The sequence below is a fragment of the Chlamydotis macqueenii genome, chromosome 2 (assembly GCF_036417535.1).
Source record: "Chlamydotis macqueenii isolate bChlMac1 chromosome 2, bChlMac1.mat, whole genome shotgun sequence".
Lineage (NCBI taxonomy): Eukaryota > Metazoa > Chordata > Aves > Otidiformes > Otididae > Chlamydotis > Chlamydotis macqueenii.
In genome coordinates this window covers 57,468,866-57,496,111 of record NC_141557.1, presented here as the reverse complement: position 1 = coordinate 57,496,111, position 27,246 = coordinate 57,468,866, and the positions used below count along the sequence as shown (strand labels likewise).

The 27,246-nt window shown below is 43.6% G+C and overlaps 1 protein-coding gene across 1 annotated transcript in view; it reads left to right on the top strand.

Annotated features, from left to right (window-relative positions):
- The first annotated feature begins 2,081 nt into the window (after positions 1-2,081).
- EGFR (epidermal growth factor receptor) overlaps positions 2,082-27,246 on the top strand; it is a 171,792-nt gene continuing 146,627 nt past the window's right edge. The window contains exon 1 of the mRNA XM_086743059.1: positions 2,082-2,425. Within this exon, the coding sequence (XP_086599185.1) occupies positions 2,140-2,425 (286 nt within the window). The 5' untranslated portion in view covers positions 2,082-2,139. The remainder of the gene's footprint in view (positions 2,426-27,246) is intronic.

Genomic DNA, 27,246 nt, shown 5'->3' with positions numbered 1-27,246 from the left:
CAAAAAAATGTTTTCTTTTTTTTCCCTATTTTAAGTTTGTTTTCCAATTGTCACTTTGAAACCTTTATTTTTCAAGATTTTAAAAACTCCATTGCCTTCCATAGCGGTAGCTTGTTTGTTTAGTATGTATCCACAGAACTGATTTGAGGTTCATTTCTCAGTTGTCTTAATTGCGCTTCCTTTCTCCTGTTGTGAGAGGCAATCATCAGCGTGTGCTGAGGATGCTTTGCAAATCTTCGCTCCCTGGATGTTGATCTTTTTTTTTTCCTGGGCTTCTTGTTTTTAAAGATCCTTCTATTTGTCTAAATAGATGAAAATGAATCGTATACACATACTGTTTCTGAAGTTGCACTGTGTGAGCATCTTTGGAGCAAATTGCATTAATATTGTATTGTAAGCTCAGATTCTGCCCTCAGAACCACAAAAGCAATCATATGAGTGGAGTTCCTCGGATGTTACTGGTGTCTGAGTTTACTTCAAAGTACATCTTTCACATTATTTACAAAATATAATCAAACCAGAATGTCAGCTACAGCATACAAAAGCTGGTTTGTAACCCAATTCATCTTAATAAATTATTACAGGCACGGTGGGGATGATACATGGCTAAAGGCATGTGGTCAGGCACTGGGATTTGTGCTAGGTGAAGGAAATGGGATGGTGGTTTTCCTGGCCTAGTTAGGGACAGTAACTAGTTAAACGATCAGAAAAAGATTGTGCAGAGGAAGCTGACTGGTAGGAGAAAAGTAATGCATCTTTCTGAGGAACATGCATCACCGAGGAAAGTCAAGATACACTCAGTGGCTGTTTTGCAATCTATTGTGTCCCGGCCCTGTGACAGAGGCAGGCATTTAGCACGTAATCTCCCAAACCTCATGTCATTAGGGACTTCAGTTCTGGAATTTCCAATTAATCCTAAGAGTCCTAAGGTTTCATATCCTATCGACTGTGTGACCCCAGTCTTTACAAGAGCTTTACGAAGAAATTACCACCAGCGTTTAACAAGTTTGAATGTTGAATCATTATTTACTCGGAGAGATCCCAGCCCTGGCAAGTGACACTTCTACGTCCTATTAAGGTGCCTGAGTGACAAGACGGTGCTTCCTCCCACTTTCCAGAGGAGCAAGCCTGTTAGAAAAAAAAAAACCAAAACCAAACAGATTATAACCGTAAGCATATTTCACTGAATACTGGATAGCTTGGTTTTGCCTCTCGGGGTGGGAGGGGGGTGGATGTGAAAGATGTTGGAGGGAAAAGAGCACCACGCATGCCACGCATGTACTCTTTTGCTTAATGTCTGTGGGTGTCCCCGGAGCACCTCAAGAACACTCACATTATTGTGTGTTTATTCAATAACTTGCTACGCGGAGCAAGGAGCACTTTCTGGTGCAGGTGAACAGAAGCCGTCTGCGCAGATAGGGACCCTGGTACCCTTCTGCCAAAACACGCATAGATGCGCCCCTGGGGAGCGGCTTGAACCCCCAGAGCGGCTTGGCTGCTGCTGCTGTTCCCCGACAAAACGCCTCAGTCCTTCCTTGCCCGCACTCCCCTCGCTGGGGGCTGCGAGGCAGGGGACGGGACGGGACAGGGGTTTTGCTGCACCGGGTCCCCCGCGCTCCCGCACAGCCTCTGCCCCGCCCCGGGAGGGGACACGGCGGGTGGGTGAGGGGGGGCAGAGGCTATGCCAGGGCCACGCCGCTTTTTTGCGAGCAGCGGCACAAATGCACCCTCCTGCCTTTGGCAGCTGCCAGGCAGAGGGATAACAACCCCTCGTCCCCCTACCTCCCCCTCCTTACCTCTCCTCTCACCCTACATCCCGGGACAGGTGGCAGGTCCACCCCTTCCCCACCTGGGCGAGGAAGGCGCCGCCGGTTCCTCCTCCCCTCAGTCCTCCTCCTTGCTCCCGCCCCATCCTTCTCCTCCTCCTCCTCCCCGGCGTCCCCAGAGGGAGCCCCTGCGCTCCGCGGCCGGGCGGAGAGCGCAGCCGGGCGCGTCCCGTCCCGCAGCCGGCTCCAGCCGCTCTGCCGGCCCCCGCAGCAGGACGAGCAGAGAGAGAGAGGGAGGAAGGCAGCAGCCCCCCCCCCCCCCCCGCAGCCGGGCACGCACGTGTGCGCGCAGCCCTCGACGGCCGCCCCTATCATGCTGCGCGGAGCCGCCCGGGGCAGAGCGGGTCTGATTGCAGCCGCGGGAGGAGGAGAAGAGCGGAGCGGAGCGGAGGAGCTGCTCGGCGGAAACCTTCGCGCGTCCGTCCCGTCCGACGCCCCCACCCCGCCCACCTCTTCTACATCCCTCCGAGGGAGCGAGCGGCTGTCCCGCAGCATGGGCGGCCGCAGCCCCCACGCCGCCGCCGGGCCCCGTGGGGCCGCTGTCCTGGTGCTGCTGCTGGGGCACCTCGCCGTCTGCTCCGCCGTGGAGGAAAAGAAAGGTAAAAGGGAGCGTGGGAGGGTGAGGGGAGGAGGCGCGGGGGGGGCCCGCCGCTGCTTTGCCGGCTGCGCCCCGTGGGGCCGCGGGAGACTGCGCGCCGCGGCCTCCCGTGGGGAGCGGCGGAGGGAAAGTCCCAGCTACTTCTTTCCTTAAAAAAAAAACAAAACCAAAAACAACTGAGAGAAAGTAAAAAGGGAGAAAACCTTATTGCAGCGATCACGCAGCTCTGACTTCCTGATTCTAGGCTTATTTTCTTTTGTGGGGGTGTAGGAAATAAAAAGGGATAAGCCCTGGCGCATCTCATCGCCTGCGCTTCTCTCCTTTCGCGTTTCTTCTTCTCCTTCCACCTCTCCCACCCCCGTTCCCCTGCGTTGCCCAGTGGCTCCCCGGAGCGCGGTCCTCGGCCGGGCGGGGGGCTCAGCCCCGCATCTCCCCGCACCTCTGGCACCCCCGACGGGGTGAGCGCCGCTCCGGTGACCTGGGAACCTCTGCTTGTCCTGTTTTAAAAAAAAAAAAAAAAAAAAAAAAAAAGTACACACCTGGGAATGGGGGGGCTGGGGCGTGGGAAGAGAGGAAACTTCGTGCGGGCTGTGTTTCCCCCGTGATATTGAAAAGAAGAGGGGTTCACCCCTGCCCTCCCCAGCGCCAAGAAGCCGTCCCGACTCGGCGGGCGCTGTCCCGTCGTGCGTGGGAACGGCGCGGAGCGGGCGCCTCCGGCCGGGGCGGCTGACGCGGGGTGCTGGGTGCGTTGTGGGGTTTGTGTTTTTGTGTGTGGTTTTTATTTTTGGGGTTTTTTTTTTTAGTGTGGTTTTTTTTTTTTTTTTTAAGTCTCTGATGAAACTGGTGGAGAGGGCGAGGAAAGGTTTCGAGCGGGTCAGAGCCGTCGCTTTTCCCCCTCTGTGTGCGGTGGTCTCTTTTGTGATGTTTGGAGAAACAGGCCCCGGCTGCTGGTTCCAGGCAGAGTGCAGTCCTCTTTATCTTGGAAATCTGCCAGCCGGGAAAAAATGCAGTTTGGGGTGGGTTTTGGTGGTTGGTCTTTTGGGGTTTTTTTTTTTGTTTGTTTGTTTGTTTTTTTTTTCTCCCCTCTTTCTTTCTCTCTTTTTAAAGAAAAAGCGGGAGAAGAGAATTAATAGTTTTTTGAAGGGCTGATGCATGACTTAAAGCAACTGAATTTGTCTTTCTTGACTGTGGACAAGAAAGCCGCCCTGAAAGGGAGAAACACCCCGTCCAAAAGAACTAGTTGCACAACCTTCAAAAAGTGGAGAGATGCTCTTGTTTCAGAAATCAAGTTCATACCTGTTGTTGCTGTAACATGGGCAATTTTTCCTTTCCAGTTTTCTTTTTCTTTTTTTTTTTTCCCCTTCAGTCTTTGAAAAGGATGAGAAGCAAGGTGACTCGGTCTGCTGTGTTTGTGTTAAGTCTTTTGAGAGGCAGTCTCAGGTGCACATGTCCTGTAGAATACCTAAGGTGTGAGGAGAAATACCTTGTTCATAGTGTTTAATTCTGTGTCTCATAAACATAGAAAGGTGCCAGCTACTTCAGGATTACTAAATAATCAACAGCTAAGTGATAAACCCAAGAGAGATTATTGTTGGCATGTTCTGTTAGCAAGTAACTGCTAACAGAGGAGAGCGGGAGGTTCAGTGGCAGAGGTGAAGGCAGAAGAATTTCTCCAGGAAGCATTAATTGATTGATTGGTCTTTATTAGTTTCTCTCCACGCTTAAGGATAGGCAAGAAAGTAAGTCAGGGGTACAAAATGAAGTGGCCTTTGAGAATTGTAAGATACCAATTTGAAGCAACAGGTCCAATGGGTAATGGAGCATCAGTGAATGTTAAGGACCTGCCTCCTTGGTGAAATGATAGGACCTAGCAGCAGAATTCAGAGTAGTTATGGAAGTAAACATGCCGTAATAAATATATGCAATACTCTTGAGTTTTAAGACCAAATTCTGTGGATTTTAGAAGTTCAAATCATGTACGAGATTACACTATTTAAAATTTCAGCCAGATTTGTTCTGTTACCGAAAAGAGGAAATGTCTCAAAAAAACCCAAATGGTACCTGGGCAAATGTTGTTTTTGTTAGAAGAATGTCAGAATCAACCTATAAAATCTGATCAACATAATATTTGAAGGGAAATTTAAATACAGTTGTGTCTTTTCCCAAAATTTTAGAATAAGTTTTTTGAATATGGATGAGAGAAAACTGGTTTAGTTATAACACTGTAGTCACTGAGGTACAAAAATCCCCCTAATTGTGCATATTCCAGAACCAAATGGCATTGCTGGAAGCTGAAGTACATTCACAGGGATCGATACCTGCCTCTGTCTCTATCTACCTGCTCTGATGTTGACCTAGATTAACCAGAGTGGAACTAATCTGGATTTCCACTAACACATCCCAGATGGCCTGCTCAATGGTACCTGGGATAAATACCTGTGACAGCCGGTGTGCCGCTTGCATAGGATGCATTTGACCCCTGTCCGTTTTGTGTGAACCACTGCTTGGTGACAGCACTATGGTTAAGCGAGCTGCTTTCTGCTGCTCTTTATTGGTTTTATATCTCTAGTTTTGATCTGTAGCTGCAGCTGTTGTGGGATGGGAGCGTGCTGCCCTGTGTTGGGAGCGTGCGTGCCAGCATGCTGGGCAGCTCGGTAGCTGCAGAAGTTGTCTGCAATGGCCTTCTGTACCTGATGTCTTCCATTGCTTTCTGAAAAAGAAAGGAATCCTGAGTTCCTTAGGGATGCTGAACTATTCATTTTCGCGTGAAATAAAAAAACTTCGCTAATATCCTGTGGGGTGCTTACGGGGGGACTATGCGTGTAGTGTTACTATGTATTGCTGCCCTTTATACTGTTTTGTAGCACTGTATATTGTTCCACACTTACCTGTGACAGATGTATACAGGTAGACTAATCTTTGTGCAGATTGTGCAGGGCTCGGTCCGGTGACGTGCAGTCATCCAGTGCCTTTTCAGATGCCCTCCAGTGTAATCTGGCTGCTGCTCCGTGGGAGCAGAGATCTTGCAGGAGACCCCTATGAAATGTGCCTGCTGGTGGGGTCTATCGTGGGAGCAAACGCGGGGGCCTCCCAGGAGCAGGCAGCTGCCCACACATCTGCATCTTGGCCGAGAAGTCATCAGTGTCCTCTGCCTGACTGGTGCCAGGCAGCGAGTTGCAGGTGAAGGGCGTCTCATGCTCCTCTTACAGTAGCAGAGTTGCTGGTACACTGTTTTGTCATTCCTATATTTCTGTTATCACTGATGCAAGTGGAGTTTTCTGTGTGGAGACAGGAGCAAATATATGTGTGCGTGTAGGTATTTGTTTATTATCTGAGGTCTTGTCTATGCATGCGTTTATTTTTTTTTTTTTTCCCCTTGGTAAATGACCAAACTTTTTTGGATTTGGAAAATAAAATAATTCTGTGCAGCCTTCGCAATGAATGTGGTTAGAGATACAGGAATTTGGATACTGATACAATCCAATTTGGTGAAATAATATAATTAAATAAGTAGTCTTGACTAGAGTTGCTCTTACTGTGGTGCTCCATTTGGGCAATCTGGAAAATACGGTGACTGTGCAAAATGCCATAAAAGAGACTGGCTTCTCAGCAAGGTGTGTGTACACATGGTGAGCAAACTACGCACAGAAGTGACAGTAGCAAATACAAATATGTTATTTCTTGCATGAAGAGTATATTAAGAGATTTGCAGATAAATAAGAAATCAAGATCAGTGCCCTGGAGACTTTACAATCAGAGTAGTCGGTTGTAATTTATTTGTTACTTTACAGAGAGAGACTTTCAGGGAGTGTCGCACAATACCATTATGGTCCTCAGGGCTGGCTTTTGCATTCGGGTATCCATGTATCACTGAAATCACTGGGATATGCTAGCTTTAGCAGCAAGATAGCTGACTAGCCAAACCAGTTCCTTCAGAAGGTGTCCTTATCTTCCTTGAGCACAATCTGCCTTTGCTTAATAGCTCTTCAGAAACAAGCCTAGTGAAAGGTTTACTTCGTGTTAGGGAGCATGACGGTACCTTCATGGAATGGTTTGGCGTAGAAACTGTTGATATTGCCACAAACTCCTGGATTAGTCCAAGTTTCGGTTGCATGTGTGCATCAGAAGGTACAGTCACCCTGTGTATGTGAGTAGAGTATCCCAGGAAAAGCTAATGTACGTTCAAAATCAGTCGTCAGCGTGTTATGTTATAAGCATTGGTGTTTACAGATAGGAGAACTTGTGTCAAATCTTGTGTTAGACTCGGATGTGCCTTGCGAAAATCCTGTGTGATGCAAATGTGGTTGTACTGTCAGAGAAGTGCTTTGACTTGGAGAACTTTAATTGGAGAAGGCAGGATTGTCTGTACCCACAAAAGCGTCCCCTGGCCAGTCTACATTAGGAGCCCTTGCTGGGGTGACTCAGCTGACAAACCTTTTCAAATTTAGACTATTCAAAACGAGGTGCAAGGTGTTAATCTGTAAAAAGATGACCTGTTAGCTAGAGCAATTGTTATTTTGGAAATGTGTGAATTGCACTAGGCATCTTCTGTTTGTGTTTATAGTTTCTCAAAACCCCATTCTGCTATTCTGCTCTCCTTGTGCACCTGCAAGGGAAAAATGCAATCCTCTTGGTTGGGGCTCAGCTGGCACAGGAATCGTTCTCAATCCAGCTAGGATTTTGCTAGTTTTAGCAGAAAGGGGAAGTTATTAGGAAAGGCAGCGGAGCTTTTATTTGCTCCTCAGGGGAAGGCACGTTCTCGCTTTTCGTTTCCCGGATTTGCTCTGTGGCAGTTGTAGAAGGTGTGTAGCCTCCAATGAATACCCAAGCAGCAGTTATTGCTGTGACGGGGATAGTCACCTACCTTGCTCTGGCCTCGAGGGTTAGCTTCAGCAGCACCTCTTGCCCTAAGTGCAGCTGGCAAAGTTAGTGCAGAATTTGGGTCCTAAGCAGCACTCCAGCCAGTGCCTGCGTTGGGGACAGTGACTGACCGGGCGCTGCTGCTTCATGGAGCTAAGGAGGTACGGCAGGAGAGTGGGATTAGCATCACCTCTGGGATGCACCTTTGAATGAGGCTGATGCAATGCCAAATGTCCCCAGGTCCGGGTGACGATGGTGGGATAAAACTTGGATCTGACGTGTCGGAAGTCCTCCATTCCTGAGGACCACTGCCGTTCATACCTGTTGGCTTTGGAGAGCTTGTGAAATGCTTGAGGACGTGGGGAAGCCAGCACAACGGATTTATCAGCATTGCGTAGGTGGGGGTAGAAAGTATTCCAGTGAATTTTTTTTGCCAGAGTTAATGATACGCAGCACGGGAATCCACCGTTTGATGTTATGCGTGGACTCTGACAGTCGTCGTTCAGCTCGGTACAGTATGTGCTGACCCTGTTAAATTCATATCGATTTGACCCTCTCCTGTGCCCCTCACTTCCAGGAATGCTTTATTAGTAGGTGCAGTATGAGCTCTAGTATCCTGCCCATTCTGTTTTTTGATCTGTTACTTCTTGGCTTCCAACTATAGCAAACGAGACTGTGATACTTCTTTTTTCTAGGGCTGAATTCTGCTGCCCTAACAGTATTGAGTAATAATGTATTTTTTTTTCTTCAGAAATAGTTACAGAACATTTGGCGTGAATATGGGCAGCAGTAGTAATTCCTAAAGGAAATGTGGAAAAAAAAAAAAAAAAAAGATGTACTCCTCTGTACAGAGAAGTTGTACCAAAATAAATGTCTGTTCCCGCTGAAGCAAGATTGTTATTTATTAAAAACTATGACGTGCCTTCATAGTTTGTCTTACAGGGAGAATGTGTAGCTGTGGGTCTTGCGCAGTCTGCACTTAATAATGTTATTGAGGGTTGCTCACAGGGAAGAAGTGTGAGAAACCCACTTGAGGGAGTGTGTTGGCACGGGAAAACTTTCTGATGACCAGAGTGAAAAGACAAGGCCATGTGGGTTAGCCATTGAACTAAGACGTACATGTGCTACCACACAGCACCTTTTTAATTTCTTTTTTTAAAGAACAGAAGGCATTGCTAGGAGGCAGCAGCGCTGGATTTATGTAGGCCGTAAAGGCGTGTCAGCTTTCGTTTTGAAGTTTTAATGCAAAGTGTGTTTTGCCTGTTGACAGATCCATGCAAGGCAGATGCAAGGTTCTTCCTCCTGCCAGCATGCCTTCTCCTGCCCAGCACATCTGTGTACATGAAAGTAAACATCTACGTGTTCGCATGCATGTCTTACTATTACAGTGTATCAAATCATGGGTGGGTTTTATTTCTTTCAGCGGTTGAAGAAAAAAGAAAAACAACAAACCTGGGAAAAACTAATAACTTCCAGTATAACTGAAATAAATATGTCAGGGTGGTTTTAGTGAAAGGAAAAAAAACTCCCAACAATAAAACACCAACCAAAAAAACCTGTTTTAAGATAATCTGGAAGATTAACTTTTACCTGAGACCATTTCTTTTCTTTTTAAGTTGGGTAAGAAGGAAAATGAAGTGCCGTTTGAAATGAAAATTTGCAGGTTTATTTTTAAAATACCAGAACCACCGCTTAATGTTCTTATGCCTCCCTCCCACTCTTTTTTTTTTTTTTTTTTTTTTTTTTTTTTTTTTTTGACCAAGGCATGTTTCCTGAGTTTCACTCGAATTAATAGACTTACTTAAATTCCCTTCTTTCCCCCATGAAAAACTTCAGGTTTTGGGGGTGGGGTAAGCTGTCATTTATATACATGTAAAAAGCACCGCTTGGAATGTTAAGTAGAGAGAGAAACGCACTCTGAAATGTTTGTGATTGCTTTTCTGTTTTCATCAAGTAGTAATAAAAATAATAGAAATAATAATAATAATATTTTAAAGACGTAGAAGTTTTTAAAAAGGAATAGTATCTATTTCCTCTCTGGTCTCCATATGTTTGGTGCCTTCTCCATACCTTGCTTAGCCTCTGGCCGGAGGAGGAGCTGGAGGCTTGCAGCTCCTTGCTGGAGGCGCACAAGCAAGCAGGCCGGGCTTTGGGCAGGTGGGGTGAAAGCTGCTGAGCAGTAGCAATGCCCCAAGGGCCAGCGGTGCTTCTGTGTGGGTTAAAAGCCTTCTCCATTACCGCTCTGTGGTTCCTCTCTGTCGCAAAGGTGCCAAGTGAAGGGCGGGTAGCCTCCCTGGGTGTACCTTCCAGCTCCCTGGAAAAGCAGTGGGTTTGCCAGCCCACTCCATCCCAAGCCAAAACAAAAAAAAAAAAAGGAAAAAATAAAAAATACGCAGGACCAGCAAAGGCGGTTTTACCAGAACCATTCTACCAGACTCCTCCCTGGGCGAGTTGGCAGGGACCATGTCAGGCGGGATGTTTTCCAGGGAAGATGTGGAAGGAAGAAAAAGGGGATATAAACCAACTGTCTTGATGACAGGATAGTAGTATTTTAGCTCTGGCTTTTATGAGAAGAAAATTATCAGTTTGTGGGAACGGGGTTTGTGTGTGTTTGGTAATAAAAACGTGGTGGCATAATCCCTGCCTTCCCGTCATCAGATTCAGCAGTAAATATGAAAATAACCAGAAGAGCCCTGGAAATCAGCTGCTCTTGGCACTGGGGCTTCATGCAGCTCGTGCAGCACTTCTCCTGGGTAGGGAAAAGTCCTGGTTTACCTATTGGGAGCCATGGGACCGGAGCCATAGAGGCTTTGAACGGTTGCCTGAGGCAACACAGCTGGCCACTGGTGAGGTTGCCTGCCAGGATTTTGGCCTCTTGCCCCATGCCCAAGCCAATGATAAACACTGCCTGGAGTTGAGGGTAACCAGCATCCTACTTGGGGCTTATTTGCGAGCTTTGAAACAATGTCTCACACAGAGCATCATTTCCCCTCTTTCCTGAAGGCCCTTCTGTGTGTCCTTTCCTGAGTACATGTCCCATGATGGAGGCTGGCTGTAGCCTGGGATGAGGTGACCTGTGGTGGCATGCACCTGGCATGGCTCCTTGTGACTGAAGTGTGCTCATTCTCCACTTGTGGTAGGGCTTAGCAATGCCTGGCCCCTTGTTTCACCTCTCCAGGGGAAGCCCCAGCGCCTCCTAAAATAACAGCGGCTTGAGACAGTAGCAGCAAATCAAGGTTAGGTGTGAGCAGATGTAGTCTGAATTGTTTCCTAAACTATGCTTTCTACATAGCTACAGCACAGTTGTGATGGCAATTTTCAATTTTGCAAGACCTAACTTAAAAGAGGGAAAAAAAAAACCCAACTAAAAATACCAAACCCCAAAAAACAAACAAAAAAGACTATAGCTACCGGCTATAGTCTGGGAATGTGTATTTACACCCCCTGTTAAGATCTCGGAGAAATACGTGCACTTCCGAAAGTTTACTTTGATTGACATCTGAGATGGTAAACATTTCTTCTTGAGAGCTGTGTTCTTAAATTCTGCAAAACACGATTATGGCTGCATGCACAGTTCTCTATTGCGAAGCAATTCTGTCATCTTGGAAATACCATTTTTTCATTGCATATAATTAATTGAGTCTTTTAAAAATTCTTAAGTTCAAAATGCTTTTGTAAAACAATCATGTTTTCTGAAGTTCACTTGAGAGGTAAGACTAAGGAAAGAGGCAGGGTTCAAGGAAGAAGCTTGTTTTAGCAGTTGGGTCAGTTATTTCAATAATGCCTTTAGCAAAGTAGTCAGAGGCTGCACAAATCAGTAACTAGTTCCCATGATTCAGATTGAATCACGTAGTTCAAATCATTTGAATAAATAAATGACTTCTAGTAAATGAGACAACCTCTGCAATTAGGTTGGCATGCTGCATACTTCGTGTTATTTATTATATGTTTTTCAATAGATATGATTAAGTTGGGTTGCACTTGGAATGTTAGGTGGTATTTCAACACAAGCCACTTAACTGAAGCATACGTTAAAATGAGATGCTCGTTTGTTTTGTACAGGTGGCATTATGCTATATCTTCAGTGCTTATGTTTCCCTATTAATTTTTGACAAGCAGATACTCAACAGGGAAAGGGTGCACCTTGCCAAGTGCACCTCTGTTTTCTTTAATTATTGTGGGGGTCTTCTAAAGCAGGTGCTTCCCAAACATTTGCAGTTTGCTGCAATCTTAGCGTTCCTTCTTGTCTTCACCAACTCCAATGGATGTGCCATAAGCAGAGATGCAGAAAACTGCATTCCTCAGATGTGCTCATGTATTACACGCTATCTCGGGTGTTTCATGGGATACAGGGGACATGTTTCATGAAGCAGGGGACGTGCTTCATGGTTCACCTCCAGCTTCTGCTGTAGGGTTTGGACTTGTGATGAGAGCGTTGTAATTCAATATAGAAGACAGAAGAAAAGGTCTTCTTGGCCTTTGTTTCCTAATGTTGATATTTTGTAGTTTGTCTTAACTTTAAGTAGCTGTATTATGCAATTGAAAAATCCCATGTGGTTTTGGTGTTATGAAAGTAGTATTTTAAAAAAATATGGTCACTGTACTAGTCTGTCATAACTGGTTACGCCACATACAAAGCAATGTTGATTAAGAAATGTACATTTAAGAAAATGTACCCTGAGCTATCAAAGGCAATAAGGAGCTCTGGCTGATAGTGCACTTTGGGAGTACGGAGAATAGGTAAGATTCGGTGACCTACTGGCCAGATGATCATCTGTTTTATTTGGGAGAAAATTTTGGTATCATCTTTCTTTCCAACTTTTTCACTTAATATAACATAAAAGATACATAAGATACTAGGGATACCTAGTTTATAAAAGAGCTTTGCAAAATAATGAAGATACCAGATCTCCAGTGCCAGATAAAAATACTGGTTTGCATATATGATCACTGTTTCTTCTCAAGTGGAAGTTACTGGTTCTCCTACCTGAAGGCGTTGGTGGGGAACTTTGCACAAACTATGACTTTGGAAACTGGGGAAAAAAAAAAATCCTTCTTCATTCCCTTTAATCATTGGGAAGGGAAAGCTGTGGTAAGAGCAGATATGACTAATGTTTGACAAGCTTGCTTCTAATGCGTTAAATCTGAAGGTACAGAGATCATCATCTGGGCACAGGAAGATGAGGAAACATTCCTCCCCTCCAAAAGTGGAGGGAGATGAACTCAAGTCCTTGAGCAAGAGCCCAACACTTGTTGGCACAATGTTGTTGAGAACTGCTGAACAGAAAGTTCCTTTAGTCAAAAGCTGTTACATGTGTGGAGTGTTTTTTCTCCTCCATTTTTATTGCAGCCTATTTCTCATGAATGGGAACTTGACATTCTCAGTTGTTGGAACAGGATTCAATTTGTTTTGCTGCTCTTCAGGCTACTTTTGCACCGAGTTCATGCGTTTTTTAGTTGTTTGTTTTTTTTTTTTTAACCACTGTTAAAAACAAACAGAAAATCCCAAGCAAAAAAGAAAACGTTGAAATCAGAATAACACAAACCGGGTTTTTTTGTTTGTTTGTTTTTTTGTTTTTGTTTTTTTGTTTTGAAACAGAAGTGTTAGGCAGCAAAATCTTGACTCTGGAAGCTGCTTTGTCAGAGCCAGACCATAATTGAAGCTGTTTGGTCTCCACATTAACATAGGTTTTGCACCACAGGGCAGAGTGTATGATATGAGGCCGTTGGTGTTTGCTGAGAGTTGGGAAGTGGTGAAAGTGTGACTTAATTTTCAGAGCCAGGCTGAGGGAGAGAAGTCACTCCCTGAAAAGCAAGCTGTCAGAAGCCCTAGTAACAGCCACATCTCGCCTCTCTCTGGTACTGATCCAGGTCTTTCCCAATGGAGACCTGCACTAATATGAACAGAAGACAAATTTTGCTCAGGAAGAGCATATTTCTCTCTTCATATTCAATATCTGAATTCTTACTGGTATCTAATTGCTCACAACGAAACTGTCCTTACCGAGGCACAGTAGCTGGCAGGACATTGATTGCCCATACAAGTGGACCGCTTAGTGTTTGGCTTTCTAATGAAAACCTCTCTATCTGGTCTTTATGTGCTCATACATGTTGAGGACAGAGCACTGCCTTCCATTTGAAGCAATGGACGGGATTTCCTCCTGAGTGGAGGAAAGCCAACATTAGAAGATGGTATCTTTCTACAGCAAACTTTGTGCATTCAGCAGACTGAATGAAGTGCATAAGGCTTGCAAGGTGGTATCAACTCTGCATTTTGCCTTTATTGTCATAGTTGTAGCATCGAGGTATATATCGATGCCGTTATCACTTCTCCAAAAATAATGGCAGAAGTTCAGTCTTTGGGAGTGGGAGCAGGGACAAGTATTTCACTGCAGATGTTGAAAGCGAAACATGCAAGTTGTGTTTATGTTGCATGCTTGGCTTCCACCTGTCTGGGAAGGAGGAATAGTTGAGTTGCAGCAGTCTTAATTCGGTGTAAAGGAAAAGTGTGATCCCTTCCATTTGTAATTCCTAATTTGACCACTTGCAATGAGGATATCTGCACTAGGAGGTGAAGTCAAAACTTCAGCATCTTCAGTTATCTAGTAGGATCTGATAATTTCTTAAAACGTCTGTGTTAGGATACATGCCTAATTAATGGATCAGTTTGATATTTGTCTTTTTGTTTGGGATTTGAAAGGATTATCACTGAAATGCTGTCTCATTTCCATCTGGACTTCAAAAAGTAATTAAGTGTTGAGCAGTGGCATTGTCAGTCTGCTTCTTACCTAATAAGCTCTGCAAGGTGCTCTTGTTAATGATTTTATTATTTCAGAGCCGCTCTTATTCTCTCTTTCCCTCCTTAATGAGGCAGATTCCCTAGGCAGCATCACTTTATCACAGTTGTCTTATGGTAGATGAATTAATCCAGTACCATGAAAGTTTGTGTTCATCAGTGTGTAAGATGCTCCCATCAGTATGTGTGGATAATTTTCCCTGACACTTAAAAGATTTGTCAAGCACAAAAAAGGAAGAACAGACCCTTTTTCTAAATGAGGGTGGTCTTGATTTGAACAGCAGCAGTCTGGTTTGCATCAATGAGCACATGATATTCAGTGAATTAAGAGTAAAGATAGCTAATTAACACCTTCTCTGTTTCTTTTGTGTCTGGTTGTTAGTTACTATGAACCACATTAATTCCTGATAACATAGGGCATGGAAGGTGCCAATGCCAAGCTCAGGCCAAGAACTTAATTCTTTGAGATTCTAAAGAGAAATATTCCCTTTTATAATTGTATTGCCTGTTTCTCAGAGCTGCCTCTGCATATCATGGAATTTAATACACATATGCTTGTATGCTCAGCTAACGTCTGTATTTTGTATTTCATCGTATGAGGAGAAAATAAAGTTGTAGGCACTTGAAAAGGACTTGGGCTAATTTCTCCTGGCTTAATATGGTACTGATCTGATCCTGTCTATGAACTAAACTCAAATACTATTCCAAAGACTTCGTTCATTTCAGAAATAGCAAACATATGACTTCTGAGTAAACAGACCAGTTCTAATAGACAGGATTAGAAAATGGATTGTTCTGGACCAACACTGTACTGTTGAGAGTGATGATAGTGTACTGGTAATCGCACTGTTGGGCTTAATGGCCCATAAACTTTGATAAAAGCTTTTGTAAAATTGTCAGCAGTAATTCCCTCCATTGTTAGATTGCCAATGAACGTCTTCAGCCCCTGGAATAAATTGCTGCCATCAATTGTGTTTATGTAATTATATAACATAAGACTTTCGCTCTGAAGGTGTAATAACCTAAATAAAAAAAAAAAATACTGCCAGCTGAAAATTAATGGGTCAGATTCACAATTGCTGTTACTGCCAAGAACCCTCTCACCTGGGTTGGGCCGGGGTAGGTTTACACCCAAAGCTGTAGTCCCATGTGTGGAGAATGGGCATCTTTTCATTACCTCTCCCAAGCGCTTGCTAGGTCAGCAGAAATGGGAAACGTCGTTGTGGGTTATATATGAAAATTGAAAAACAGTTGAAGTTTACTATAGGTCTACTCTGTTGTTAGTTTTCTGTGTGGTTTTTTTAGTGTCACAATTATTAGAACATGGATATTGAAAGGTGTAATTACTTTCATAGCCATTAATATGCCATTCTAAAAAAAAATTGCAGAGGCACTTAAATTTTGTCCATAACTTACAAGCTATGTCAATATATGGTCCCCTTCATGTTTTTTTCATAGCTACTAACTTCCTAGCTTTCCTTCTCCCCCCCGCCGCCCTTCCCCTTCATCCCTTCCACATGATTGGTTAAATAACAAATTATCAGCCACAGCGTGATGCAAAATGGGCTATAATCCAAAGCGGGAAGAGAAGGAAGTTCTCCTGTGAGAAAATAAATAGCACAGGGTATTTAACAGCGCATTAAACAGCATAGCTGTTGGACTACACTCATAACACAGTGATGAGAGCAGGAAAATACTCTGTATGACATTAGTTTATTCAAGCGGTGAAATGCTGTGACTCTGATATTGTTGGTGAAATTCAGTGTATCTAATGCAGCGGCACTGATAATGCAAAGCGCAATGAAGAGCTGAACATGGATTTTCCACCTCTGCAGCATGGGATGCGAAGGAGGAGCTGCCTTACCTGTGTGTAGGTGGAGTTTCATTTTTATACTCTAGGGAGGAGGGGAACAGAAATGTACCTGTTGCTAAACAGGCACAGGGTCTGTTCTCCTAGAGTTATCACTTGCCTATGTTTATTTGCTTAATTTTCTTTAGGGGGTGGCAGTAGAGGTAGGAGCGTATCCTGGGGTAATATCTTCTCCAGTCTCCACCTATGCAGCTTCAAGAGTGCCTTGCCCTGGAAAAATGCAGTTCTTAAACTAATGATCCTGACTTGCACACTAGCTGTGATGAAATTGCTTGCTCCATCTCTACCTTGCTGACGTATTTGGCAGCAGGTGGTGAAGTGGAATCCAAGGAGGGCCTCAAAGAGAGTCTGGCTCCCCAGCTTCAGAGCATGCAGCTTTGGAGAAAAGCGCTGCAGCTGCCTGCAGGGAAGTTAATGGAAGAGGCAAAATTATGGAAAGTTGAAGGAGAAAGAAGAAAATCTGGAACTCTTGCTTCTCAATTACAGTAACGCTGCAGCAGGGACATGCATCTTCTATTGAGGCTCAATCCAGCAAACTTTAGGCATAATATTCCTTTGAAGTCTACGGATGTTTTGCCTGCTAGGATGGCAGGATCAGGTTTTTTATTACTTTATTTGCCTAAGAAAACTCTTCTCATCTAGTTTAAAGGGAAAAACTGATATAGAATACCACACTGTGTTATATGAAGACTATGCCAAAAAGTAATTCTCCTCAAACAGAAGGTAAAATTGTAAATTACCATCACATCACAAGGTATTGTGGTGCCAGTGTTAATAACTTGAAATAAGTCTTTTGCCTAGGTATTCTTAAAAGTAAGTCTAATAAGTGCATATTCTGGTAATTGTCCTTCCACTTTCTTTTCCTAAAATATTGTTTCTAGATACATTGTTGGATGGGATTAATATGGGTGAATTATTTTGGTTGTGTAAAGTGCTGTGGCTTCAGCATTGATTTCTGCCAGCCAAAGTGGTGGTCAGATGGTTTAGCAAAAAGGAGATGTCTCTAAACTTGCTGGAATGAACTTGATTGAGTTGAGTGGGATTTCACTTGCACACTGGATGTGTTGGACCCAAAACTTTTACATGATAGTCCTTACAAAGAAACGTGTGTGTGTGTATGTGTATACATCTCTCTCTTCCTGCTCTTTCTCTCTCAAATAAAATGAATTATTTATAGTAACCCTAAGACAATATGTTACTGTACAGTTCTTAGTTTATAGAGGCCACTGGCACTCTTGCTTTTTACTTGAGGAAAAAAATGGTGTTACCACAGCAACTGCTATACGACCCAGTACTGAAGCAGCTCTGGTCCATGTAGCACTTACGAAAGTACATTAGACAGGTTTTTAAAGTGCATGTAACTACACTGAGAATAGGAGCTTAACACTTGCTGGATGGTACAGTAAAAGAAAAGCATGAATTTGTTCAGAAGTTGTGAAAAGTTTTTAATGAAAATAATTAGCAATAGCTCTGATTCAGCAAGCTGCTTTTGCAGCTGCATTATTAGCAGTCTATATGTGATCCTCTGAAATCGGTGGAGTTGTCTGTAGGCCTGGAGTTTGTACAGGTTCAGGGGCCTTGTTTTACAGGGGACAAAAATTACATTAAGGGAGTGATAGTTTTGAGAGGCTCAAGTGGTGACACTTTTGTAGGGCGTGACTGGTGAGGGCAGATACTTGGCATTTCTTGACAGTGAGCCGCTGAAGGTGATTGAAATGGAAGTCATGAGTAACTGGAAGTATCAGAAATTTTGATTTATGGGTGTGAATTTTGGACAAGGTTTTGTATTACATTTGTGCATCACTTGTATTTGATAGCAAGGAAACTGTGTTGAGGTGTATGCATATAATGATGTTTTGCTGTCTGTTAAACCTTAGAGTGGTACAATATATAAATGTCTCGGTACAATAAAATGTAATTGTTGTAGGGGAGGCAAGAGACCTAGGAAAGACTAGGAGAGGATTTAAGCTAGTCTGGATTCAGTAAGACTATACCTTATCATTGAACACCTAGTAGTGTAAGGTCAGTATTTCCTTTTAAGACACTGTGGTATAGGAAGACCTTCTATGCTAATGAATTGACTACATTTCTTTGTATTCTTAATCCTTATCGACTCATAGAGCTGAGTTATCTGTGTATTAATAAAACTATGTGCTTAGAAAAAGCATACTTAGGATTATGAGGAATTACTTACTACTCTCAGTAGCACTGTTTGCAGGATTATTATTGATTGCTCTTGTTGACTTTCCCCCACAGCTACTGGTGTTATCAGATTGCATAAAACAAAAGCACAAACAGAGTCTTCTAATTCTTGAATTAAAATCCAGAAAAATACTATACATGTGTGCTGCTCCCTTTCCCTTTTCACAGGAATTTAGGGATGGCACCTTTAGTCTTTGAAAGTGTTTTGAAATCACTATTTCGACAAAAATCCGTGGAAGTGCTAATCCAGAACTGTGTAAAAATAAGTCCTGTACTTTGCAGCCTGAATTTTAGTCTCCTCTACTACTGTTCATCAGTGAGCTATTGCTTGTTATGAGATAAATGACATCTGGAGCTGGAGGGAGCAGCTCTTGGAGTGGTGTCTCTGCTCCTGCGGGGTTACTTTCCCCCGTACGCTCCAGGGCTGGTCCTGACCATCAGCCTAAGGACGGGCGGCACTGGGGATCGTATTCTTTCTCCCCCATCAGGGTCCTTACTTGGATAACTTAGGGAGGGAGCATTGCAGAAGTTTGTCTCATCTACTGTGGCTGGATGTTCAGAGCTGAACCCAAGTCCTGGTGAAGCCAATTAAAATGCTTGTGAAAATTCAGACATATTAATGAGGAGGAACCTCAAGTCTTGTGTGAAAACTCTGTTGGGTTGGAAGGCAGATGGCCCTTTCACCTCCTATGCTAAATCTGATAGGTATGGTAGCACTTAAAGATCACTTTTGGTCAACTTCTAAACCTCTACTTTTTATACCTTCACTGAGATATAACCTCCAGTGCATGTAATTCTTTGTAATTCCCATTCTGATTTTCTTCACAGATACTCTCCCTTGATAAGTTTCTTTATTGTCACTTGTACTTTAGGACGGTGGAGCAGATTTATACTTGAAAACCATCCTACGGCCTCGGTACATTTTATTTGAACAAATGCCAAAAGCACTTTGAAGTTCACTAAGATAAAGGCAGTGACAGTGGCTGTGTCCTGGACTGGAAACTTTGCATGGGGCATCTTCACAGTGCTACCCATAGGATAAGGGAACCTGAGTAGGGTGGAGTGATGGTCCCTGAGAAATCTCTTCAGTAATGTAATTTCATTTTGGTACAGATATGCCAAGGGGCTCCAGTGCATGAAAGACTTTCCATGTATTGTATTAATAAATAGATTTTTAGTGAAGGTGCTCAGACATGTAACACGTATGATAATTTACCTGAATCACAACAAAAGAAATTGAATTTGTAGTCAGAAGTAGAATTTCAGAGACCTTTTAATGTGTGTATTCAGTGTTTTGAATGCAGTACAGCAATAATTAGGTAGGCAGTCGTTTATCTCAGAAATGTACATATACCTTTTAAAATGCAACCTCTGTCTGCCTGATTGCTAATTAATCACTCACCTCTGATGAGAAACTCATGTGAGGAATGCTTTCCAACACTAGCAGGATTTTTCAAAAGCTGCTTTAGATGTATATTAATAATGCTTTAGGAGACAGAGAGCCAGAAAAGCTTAGAAGTCTGATGACTGTTTATCTGAAAGGAGCTCCCAGGGGCAGAGCAACTGAGTTCCCCATTCATAGTGGTTTAACCAGGCAGAGAATTTATTTGATCGTCTGCTCATGGAGACATTGAGGGGTTGGTCTATTCTAAAATTCAAAATTAAAGGTAGTGAAATTATTCCAGTACATGAAGTTCAGGGCTGTGCTGAAAGGAAGTGGTGATAGCTGGGGCTGATATTTGAAAACCATATTTTCTCTGTAACTCACAACCTGTGCACAAAGGGAAAGCGAGTGACTGATGTCAGGGGAAGGAGGCTTCCTGAGGCTCGGAAAGATACTTTGTAGGCTCCATTATTTCATTGCACCATATCTATTTAGACTGTTTACTGCTTCTTGTTTAAAATACATGTGTCCTTGTGTTTCCTGATTGTATGCTAAAAAAGAGAGAGCTTGCTTTTTAACTATGAATAAACACCAGAGGCTTCTGAAAAAGTCACATAAGAAAGTCTTTAGTTTGATATGGTAGTTTCATTTATAGGGAGGAATAGCAAACATTTACCTGTGCAGCTGCCTGCTGCATGGGCAGCTGTTATCTAAAGCTAACAGTACCTGTGTGCGCACGGGTATGGAAGGGGAGAGCGTAGGTACCTGCAGCGTCGTGGTATGGAAACACGAGGTCACATTCTGCCTGCGGGGAAACCTTTGCAGGCCTGCTGAAGTACTGAGGTAATAATGTACTGAGGATCAAAAATAGACCTGAGTCTACAGCCAGGAAAGCAGTGCTCAGAAGTAGGGATGCAAGTCTTTCAGATTTTTTCCCTGTCTGTGCTGCCTGCTGTAAAGGGCTTGTGGTGAGGAAAAAAAAAAAAAAAAAAAAATTATTTGGCCTTTATGAATCCAAGCCCTTGTGGAGAACTCCTATGTGGTACTCTTTAACTTACTTTTACATATTTTGGGTATTTATTTCAGGCCACTGTGTAACTGCAATAAAGAATTCTAGACCGAAGTCATAATCTGTTTCAGATAAAGCAGGGGATTTGGGTTTAGTTTTCCGGAAATGTTTCAGTACTGAAAAAAGTGCAGCCAAGAAAAAAAATACAGCAAGGAAGAGCTAAAATTACCTGAATTCAAGTATCAAATCTGCATCGGGCTCTGGGTTTTGAGGAGGGGTGGGTGGGGCTTGTTTTTGTTTCAGGTGGGGCTGACTGTATACAGATCAGAATAATGGATTTCCCATGTGATAGTCAAAAGAGGATTATAAAATCAAGATCTGTGTATTATAACTGTCTGCACTGTTATATAGATTTGATATGGTCTAAAATCCACCCCCCAACCCCAAGTAATTGTATGTAATCGAGAAATTACATGCTTCAATACAGAGCGCACGGACTAAAGAAATTACGTTTTTTCCTCTGGGCATTTACTTAGCTGTAAAACAAAGGCTGGGTGAAGCCACAGCAAGATGTAAATGTTGGGGTCTTAAAAAGTGTATGTGTTTGTGTGGAAATTACCACAAAATCTTGATGGTTTCTGGAAATGTGTCTATTGTTAACTGCCTCTGACTTTCCAAGGAGCAGGTAGGCACCAGCCAGGGCCAAGCACTGCACAGGAGATGCCCCCATGGGAGCCCCTCTCCAGGAATGCTGAGGAGGAAGGACTCTGCCTGCCCTGCAGTTCCCGGCACTGCTCGCCACCTCGCATGCTGGCCCGGCTGCGCGTTCGCTCTTTGGCCCCAGCTTAGCGACTGGAATGGTTGGAGTCTCCTTGATACTGGGAGATTGTGTTTGGGTTAGGCGTGATTCACCGTATTGAAACTCAGCTAGGTGAGGAACTGCATAACCTCTTCCTTAGGGTCCTCTTGATTTATCCATCAGTAGCATTTTCTTGCAAAGTCTGTCAGGGTTTATAAGTTGTGAAGCAATAGAAAACAAAAAGGGGAAAAAAAGAAGGGAGGCAAAAAAAAAAAAGAAAATCTACGATGCTTTGGTCTACCTGTTGGCTACAAACTGCCATTGGCCATGTAAGAAAGCTTTTCGTTAGTTCACAGCTTTGGGATATTCTGCTCTCATTAATATTGAGAAATAATCTGCACTGTGTTTTTCTGCAGCATTAGAAGTAATCCTTCTGCTGAATACAAATTAGATTTTTGCTGCAGTCCAAATTCAACTATGGATAAAGGTTTAAAGGGGATGGTTATGGGGCACCTGCATGGAGTAGTGGGTTCTCGTTTGGGTGTTTGACAAGGTGGTGGGTTTTTTTTTTTTTTCTTTGTGGTGATGGTGGGGAGGGGGGGTTGTCTGGTTTTTTTGTTTGTTTGTTTGGTTTGGTTTGGTTTGGTTTGGTTTTTTTAAGTTACACTACTTTCTGCAGCATGCCAGGATAACAGGTGGGATATTTGCATCTCTTTTCTTGCTTTCTTTTTTAAAAGAGTTTGATCCCATAGAGGCTTAGGAGTTCATAGCTTATTTCCATCAAAAGAGAATTTGGTCTTTTTCTGTATTTGCAAAATCTCAGGACAACAGTTAGTTTGCAGATCTTACATGATTTCTGAAGACAAAAAGGGTTTTGTTAGAGAAAATCTAGCCCTGCGATATCTGGGGAGCCTGCAAAAGGTGCTGAACAGCTTCTGCAGCTAACTGATGTGTTACAAGGATACTTGCAAGGTGGCTGGATCAGGCTCTGAAAGTGGGTGGAGACTTCTCCTTGGCAAAGAAACCCAACGCCAGTCTTGGGTGTGTTGTGTTTGCTTTATTTTCTCCCAAGCCGAGATAGGCGTATTCCTTTGCCTAGCCACTTGCCTGTTGCCCTCACTAGAAGTTCTCGGGTGGCTGAGCACACACTGGGCTGATCTGTGCCTCCAGACCGAAGCTCCATAGGAGGGAAAAGCAGCTTATAGCTGGGTGGTTTGGGCTTGATCTCCCCCAGGTAGCAGCACTGGGTAATTCGCCACCCTCAGCCATATGGGTATAGGGTATTTGTACCTGCAACCATCTTTTGGAGTGAGGAGTAGAGAAGAGTGCCATGTGATGACTGTCCATCACGTGATTTGATTCTAAAAGGCACTCCCTCCTCACAATTTTTATTTATATTTTATTGATTTTTTAAATTAGACGCGTTGGACAGCCAAAACAAAACCCCCTTAATCTTCCTAGCATCTTGAAAACAAATGACAGAGAAAATGTTTGTTCTTCAAGCTTCATTTTGCATCTTGGTCCTAGGCCATGTTTTATTGGTGATTTAAATCCATTAGAAAGAGAAACAAGTCTCCACAGATCGTGTTATGTACAACAGCTTCCCATCCAAATTTGAAGCGTAATCATGCACAAACATTGACTTGACCAGTATTGCTAGTGGCATTCATGTTAAGTGGATAGTTAAAGGCTTAATGACCCCTTTGAAACCAAGTGCTTGTTTTCTGTCACGTATTGATGGCACTGCGTGAGGCCTGCGATTGAATTTTTTTTTTTCTTCTCAGTGATTTTTAGAAAACCTTTCAACTGCTGGCACGGTTTGCCCGCTCCATTTCCTGCACTGGTTAAGCTCAAGCTGTTTGGATGGGGTGCCTGGCCACGTGCCATCAAAGCCTAGCCAGTTCATACAGCATCCTTAGGGTTTCTTCTCAAATTTGGTGAATGCTCATTAACTTGCTGTCCTGATCATCGTGGCAAGAAAAGAAGTTGCCAGTTGGAATAGAAATTGATATGATGCAAAGGCAAACACTTGGGCCTGGGACCTGTGTAGCATTGAGTATTTTCTTTGATGAACCAAGTCAGCAGGAGGTGTGCTTGTGGTGAGGTCCGAGAAGAAAAGCAGGGAGTCCTAACAGTGAAGTGTTCCCTCTTGACATTTCATAGTGGGCTTTTTGTCATTTGGCTTGAGGGTAGGGAGAGCAAAAATCCGCTAAGTACCTGGTTTCTGAGTATCTGTGGTGAGTGAACAAGTGGTCAAAAATGCAATTGATTGGAAAAGTGGCTGCTTTGAGGTTTGGTAATGGAACAAATTGCTGGAGGCTTTGGGATGAAGTACTTAGGGACATTCACTTTTTATGGCACTTCGCAGCAGTTTAACACAGGAGAGTACAGCACAGACTCCATGCTTTTTACATGGAATTGGCACTTCAATGCTTTTAGTCTCCTGCTCCTACCAGACAAACGTCTGCATCACCCACTGGCACTGACTGGGGCCTTGGGCTGTTGGGTGAGCATCTCCAGCTAAACACCAAGGAACATGAACAAAAGCAAGTGAATCTTTCACACCTTGATATTTGTAGTCTCTCATCCCATTATGAATTAAATTAATTTAATTTAAAAAGGCAGCTGGTAAAACCAAGAACATACCAAACTTGGCATCGATCCTCTTATGCAAGTCTGGGACTCATAAAAGACTTGGACACGGGATGAAGCACCTTCAGCGAGAGCCCCTGGCCACTGCCCAGGACAGCTGCAGGGACAAGACAGCTGCAGGGACGCCGCAGCCTCCTCTGCCAAACACGGGTGTTGCAATATGCAGCCACTCCCAAGTGCAGGGGGTCTTTCCCACTAGCTGCCCTCTTCCATGGAAAAACATACTCCCAAAAATGAAGACCGAGAGCCGTTCTCCTCCTGGGACCAGCCTGGGGGGTCAGATAACATCTTTTAGGATGCCACCCTGCAGCCAAGAAATTGAATACACATTTAGATATCTCAGTTGGCTCTTTAGGGTGCTTAATGGACGGTTGCAGCATTTGGCATTCCCCAAAGTTGTGTGTGCCTAACCAAAGGCAAATGGGCACTTGTGTAGACAGCAAACCTCTCTTACAGAATCGTGCTTTGTTCTCTCAAAGTGTTAAGGGAAAAGAAACTGTGCTTCTGGATCAAGCGCAGTACCATGTTGTGTCTCCAGGAGATCTTTCTGCCTCTCGCCAAAGTGTTTGCATACCTCTTCTGAAGGAGCACTGGGGAAAGCTGAAGGAATCCTTAGGAAATGGGGGGAAGGTTATTGGCATTTCGGCAGGCCTGTAACCAAGGAGGTTTCTGAAGTCTTGGTTCTGCCTTTGGAAAGCTTGTTTTCACGTTATGTAGAAGGAGCTCTGCTTACAAAGGAGTAACTCACTGCCTTCGGTTTATGGAAACATACAGTGGGTTTGTACCCTCAGGTGGCTGATGCTAAGACCAGCAGAGCTACGGTTTCTTTAAAGTCCTAAATTAAAGGGAAACTTTTATTTTTCTTCTTAAGCTGTGCAATTTGGCTGTTTGCAGTATTCCAGAGAGGCAGCAAAATTACTGTTGGCTTTCCCACAATAAATCCTTGACCTTCCCCACCACTTAAGCATTAGCAGATTCCCTGCACTGTATATGGGGGTCGAGAAAGGAGCTGTGGAGTTACACGCACTTACTGACACACATGCACATATTTGTTACTAGCTTCTAGCAAGAACTTGGCCTGCAACCTGAAGGCAGTGTTTGGGGTTCTGTTTCCTCCTCTGCACGACACTGGATGTAAAACAGTTTTGTTGCAAAACAATATTCTACAAGTTATGTCAAAACTGTCACTCTGTACAGCTCCCATCACGTTCAGCTCTCAAGTTCCCTGGGGGAGACAGATGGCATTTGCTGGTGTGGGTCTGTGCATCCTCCTGTGCCCAGCCCAAAGGGCTTTTGCGGTGCTTGGCTTCTTCTGTCCAGCTTTCGGTGTTCATGCACTGATCCGTCATCTGGTGACGGTCGCAGAAATCGAAGCCTCATCTCTGTGTAATGCTAATCACCGAGGTGCAGCGTGAAATTGAGTTTTTCCTCCATATGTTTCCGTGAGTCTCAGACTTCATCAGCCTGTGAGCTTTATGTAAGCTGATGGATGTGAAAGGGGTGCTGAGCACTGTAGGTGTTGGGTAGGGAGAGAGGCAGTGAGGATGGTTTCAGAGCTGCACACATCTGTTACCTTCGTGCCGTGCTCACAACAGAGCAGCGGGGGCTTTTTGACAGTTCAGATTTTTTTTTCAGTTCAGTTGCTCAATCCTGGCTTTTGTTTTGTACATTACTGTAGTTTCACAATTCACTGTAAATTATTCATGCGCCCTGCCAGAAATAGGAAGCTTGGAGAAACTAGCAAGCCAGTCGTGAGTAGGTTAAAGGAAGATGAGCAGATACTTCTGCTGGAGGTGATTAGCTCCATGCCTTATGCTTCCATTTGGACAAAGCAGATGAGCCTTGCGTGGCACCTTGGAGCCAAGCATGAAAGTAACAGGTTTGAGTCACATCCATGTCAGATCCCAAGCCATTACCTTGAAGAATAAACCAGACAAGACAGCGTCTGTCCGCTTCCAATGGCTGAAAGACCTTATAAATTACAGAACACATTTAAAACAGTAAAAATATACCATGTATTACAAATCCAGAGAACTATTGCTAGTTACCTGGTTTTGCTAGGCTAAGGTTACATCTAGGATGGAAAATAAGGGGCTCTCCTTAGCATGCATGTTCTGCAATAACATTTTATCAGCAGGCAAACTCTCGTTAAATACACCCCATGGGCTGCGCTCAGGCTGCCAATTTTTGAGTGGAAACATTGTATTAACTTGGCTGTTCCCTGCAGGATATTACTCTTGGAAAATTATAACAAAGTGAACAATCCCCAAATCAGCATTTTTCATTTATAGCAGGCCATAATTTACAGTACGGTATGGATCTATGCCTGCCTGGAGAATTCCATGTCTGCCCTGGCAGGGAGCAGCATAAATTTCTGTATTTGCCCAGAGAAAGCTTTTGTCTCTTTGCTGAAATGTACACGGCAGTTTGGATCTACGTGGCCTCTGCATTTCACTGTATGTTATGTGTAATGACTCATTAGTGGACATGGTGGTGTTAGGTTGATGGTTGGACTTGATGATCTAGGAGGTCTTTTCCAACCTTAAAGATCCTACAATTCTATGATTATTAACTATGTAGTTCCAGACTGCACATCCTTTTTAGGACCACAGTTTATTTCCTTCATGTGAATGACACACACTTCCCAGTGCCAAAAGTAAAGGACATGGTTGTGTCCCTCAACCCATTAGAGCCCAGACTGCAACAACTTGTTTGAGGTGAAGAGTTTAGAAAGGAAAGGAACAGAAGTTCTTCAAATAGTAAATATCCAGCACCAAATATTTTAAAGAGGAGCTTCAGGGCACTCCAGCAAAAAAAGCTGTCTCTTTGCACTCTAGAAATTTCACACTTGTAGCATCTATCATCATTTACTTAACTGGATAAAGATAGTGGAGTAGTTTCATTTAAATTTTGGAAGCTTGAAGTAATGTCATGTCCTGAATGTCTGTGAAAAGAGTAGAAAATTTTGCTATTACAGGAAAAGGAGAAGAAACCATTTCTTTTTTCCCCTGTAAAGTTTTCTTTGTCAAAGTTAAGCGATTTGCTCTGTGTTCATAGGTGCAGTCCTCCAAGTAGTTGTTCCCTTTTGTTTGCCTAACATTTTGGATCAGCAAACGAAAACAGAGTTCAAGCTATTCACTTTTGACAGTTTCTTTTTAATGGAGGGAATGCAAATACTAAATTGTAGCATGCTGGAAAGGTTCTGAGTCCTGGGGCGGGGGGGACACACCAACCCCTAGTGTCCACAGAG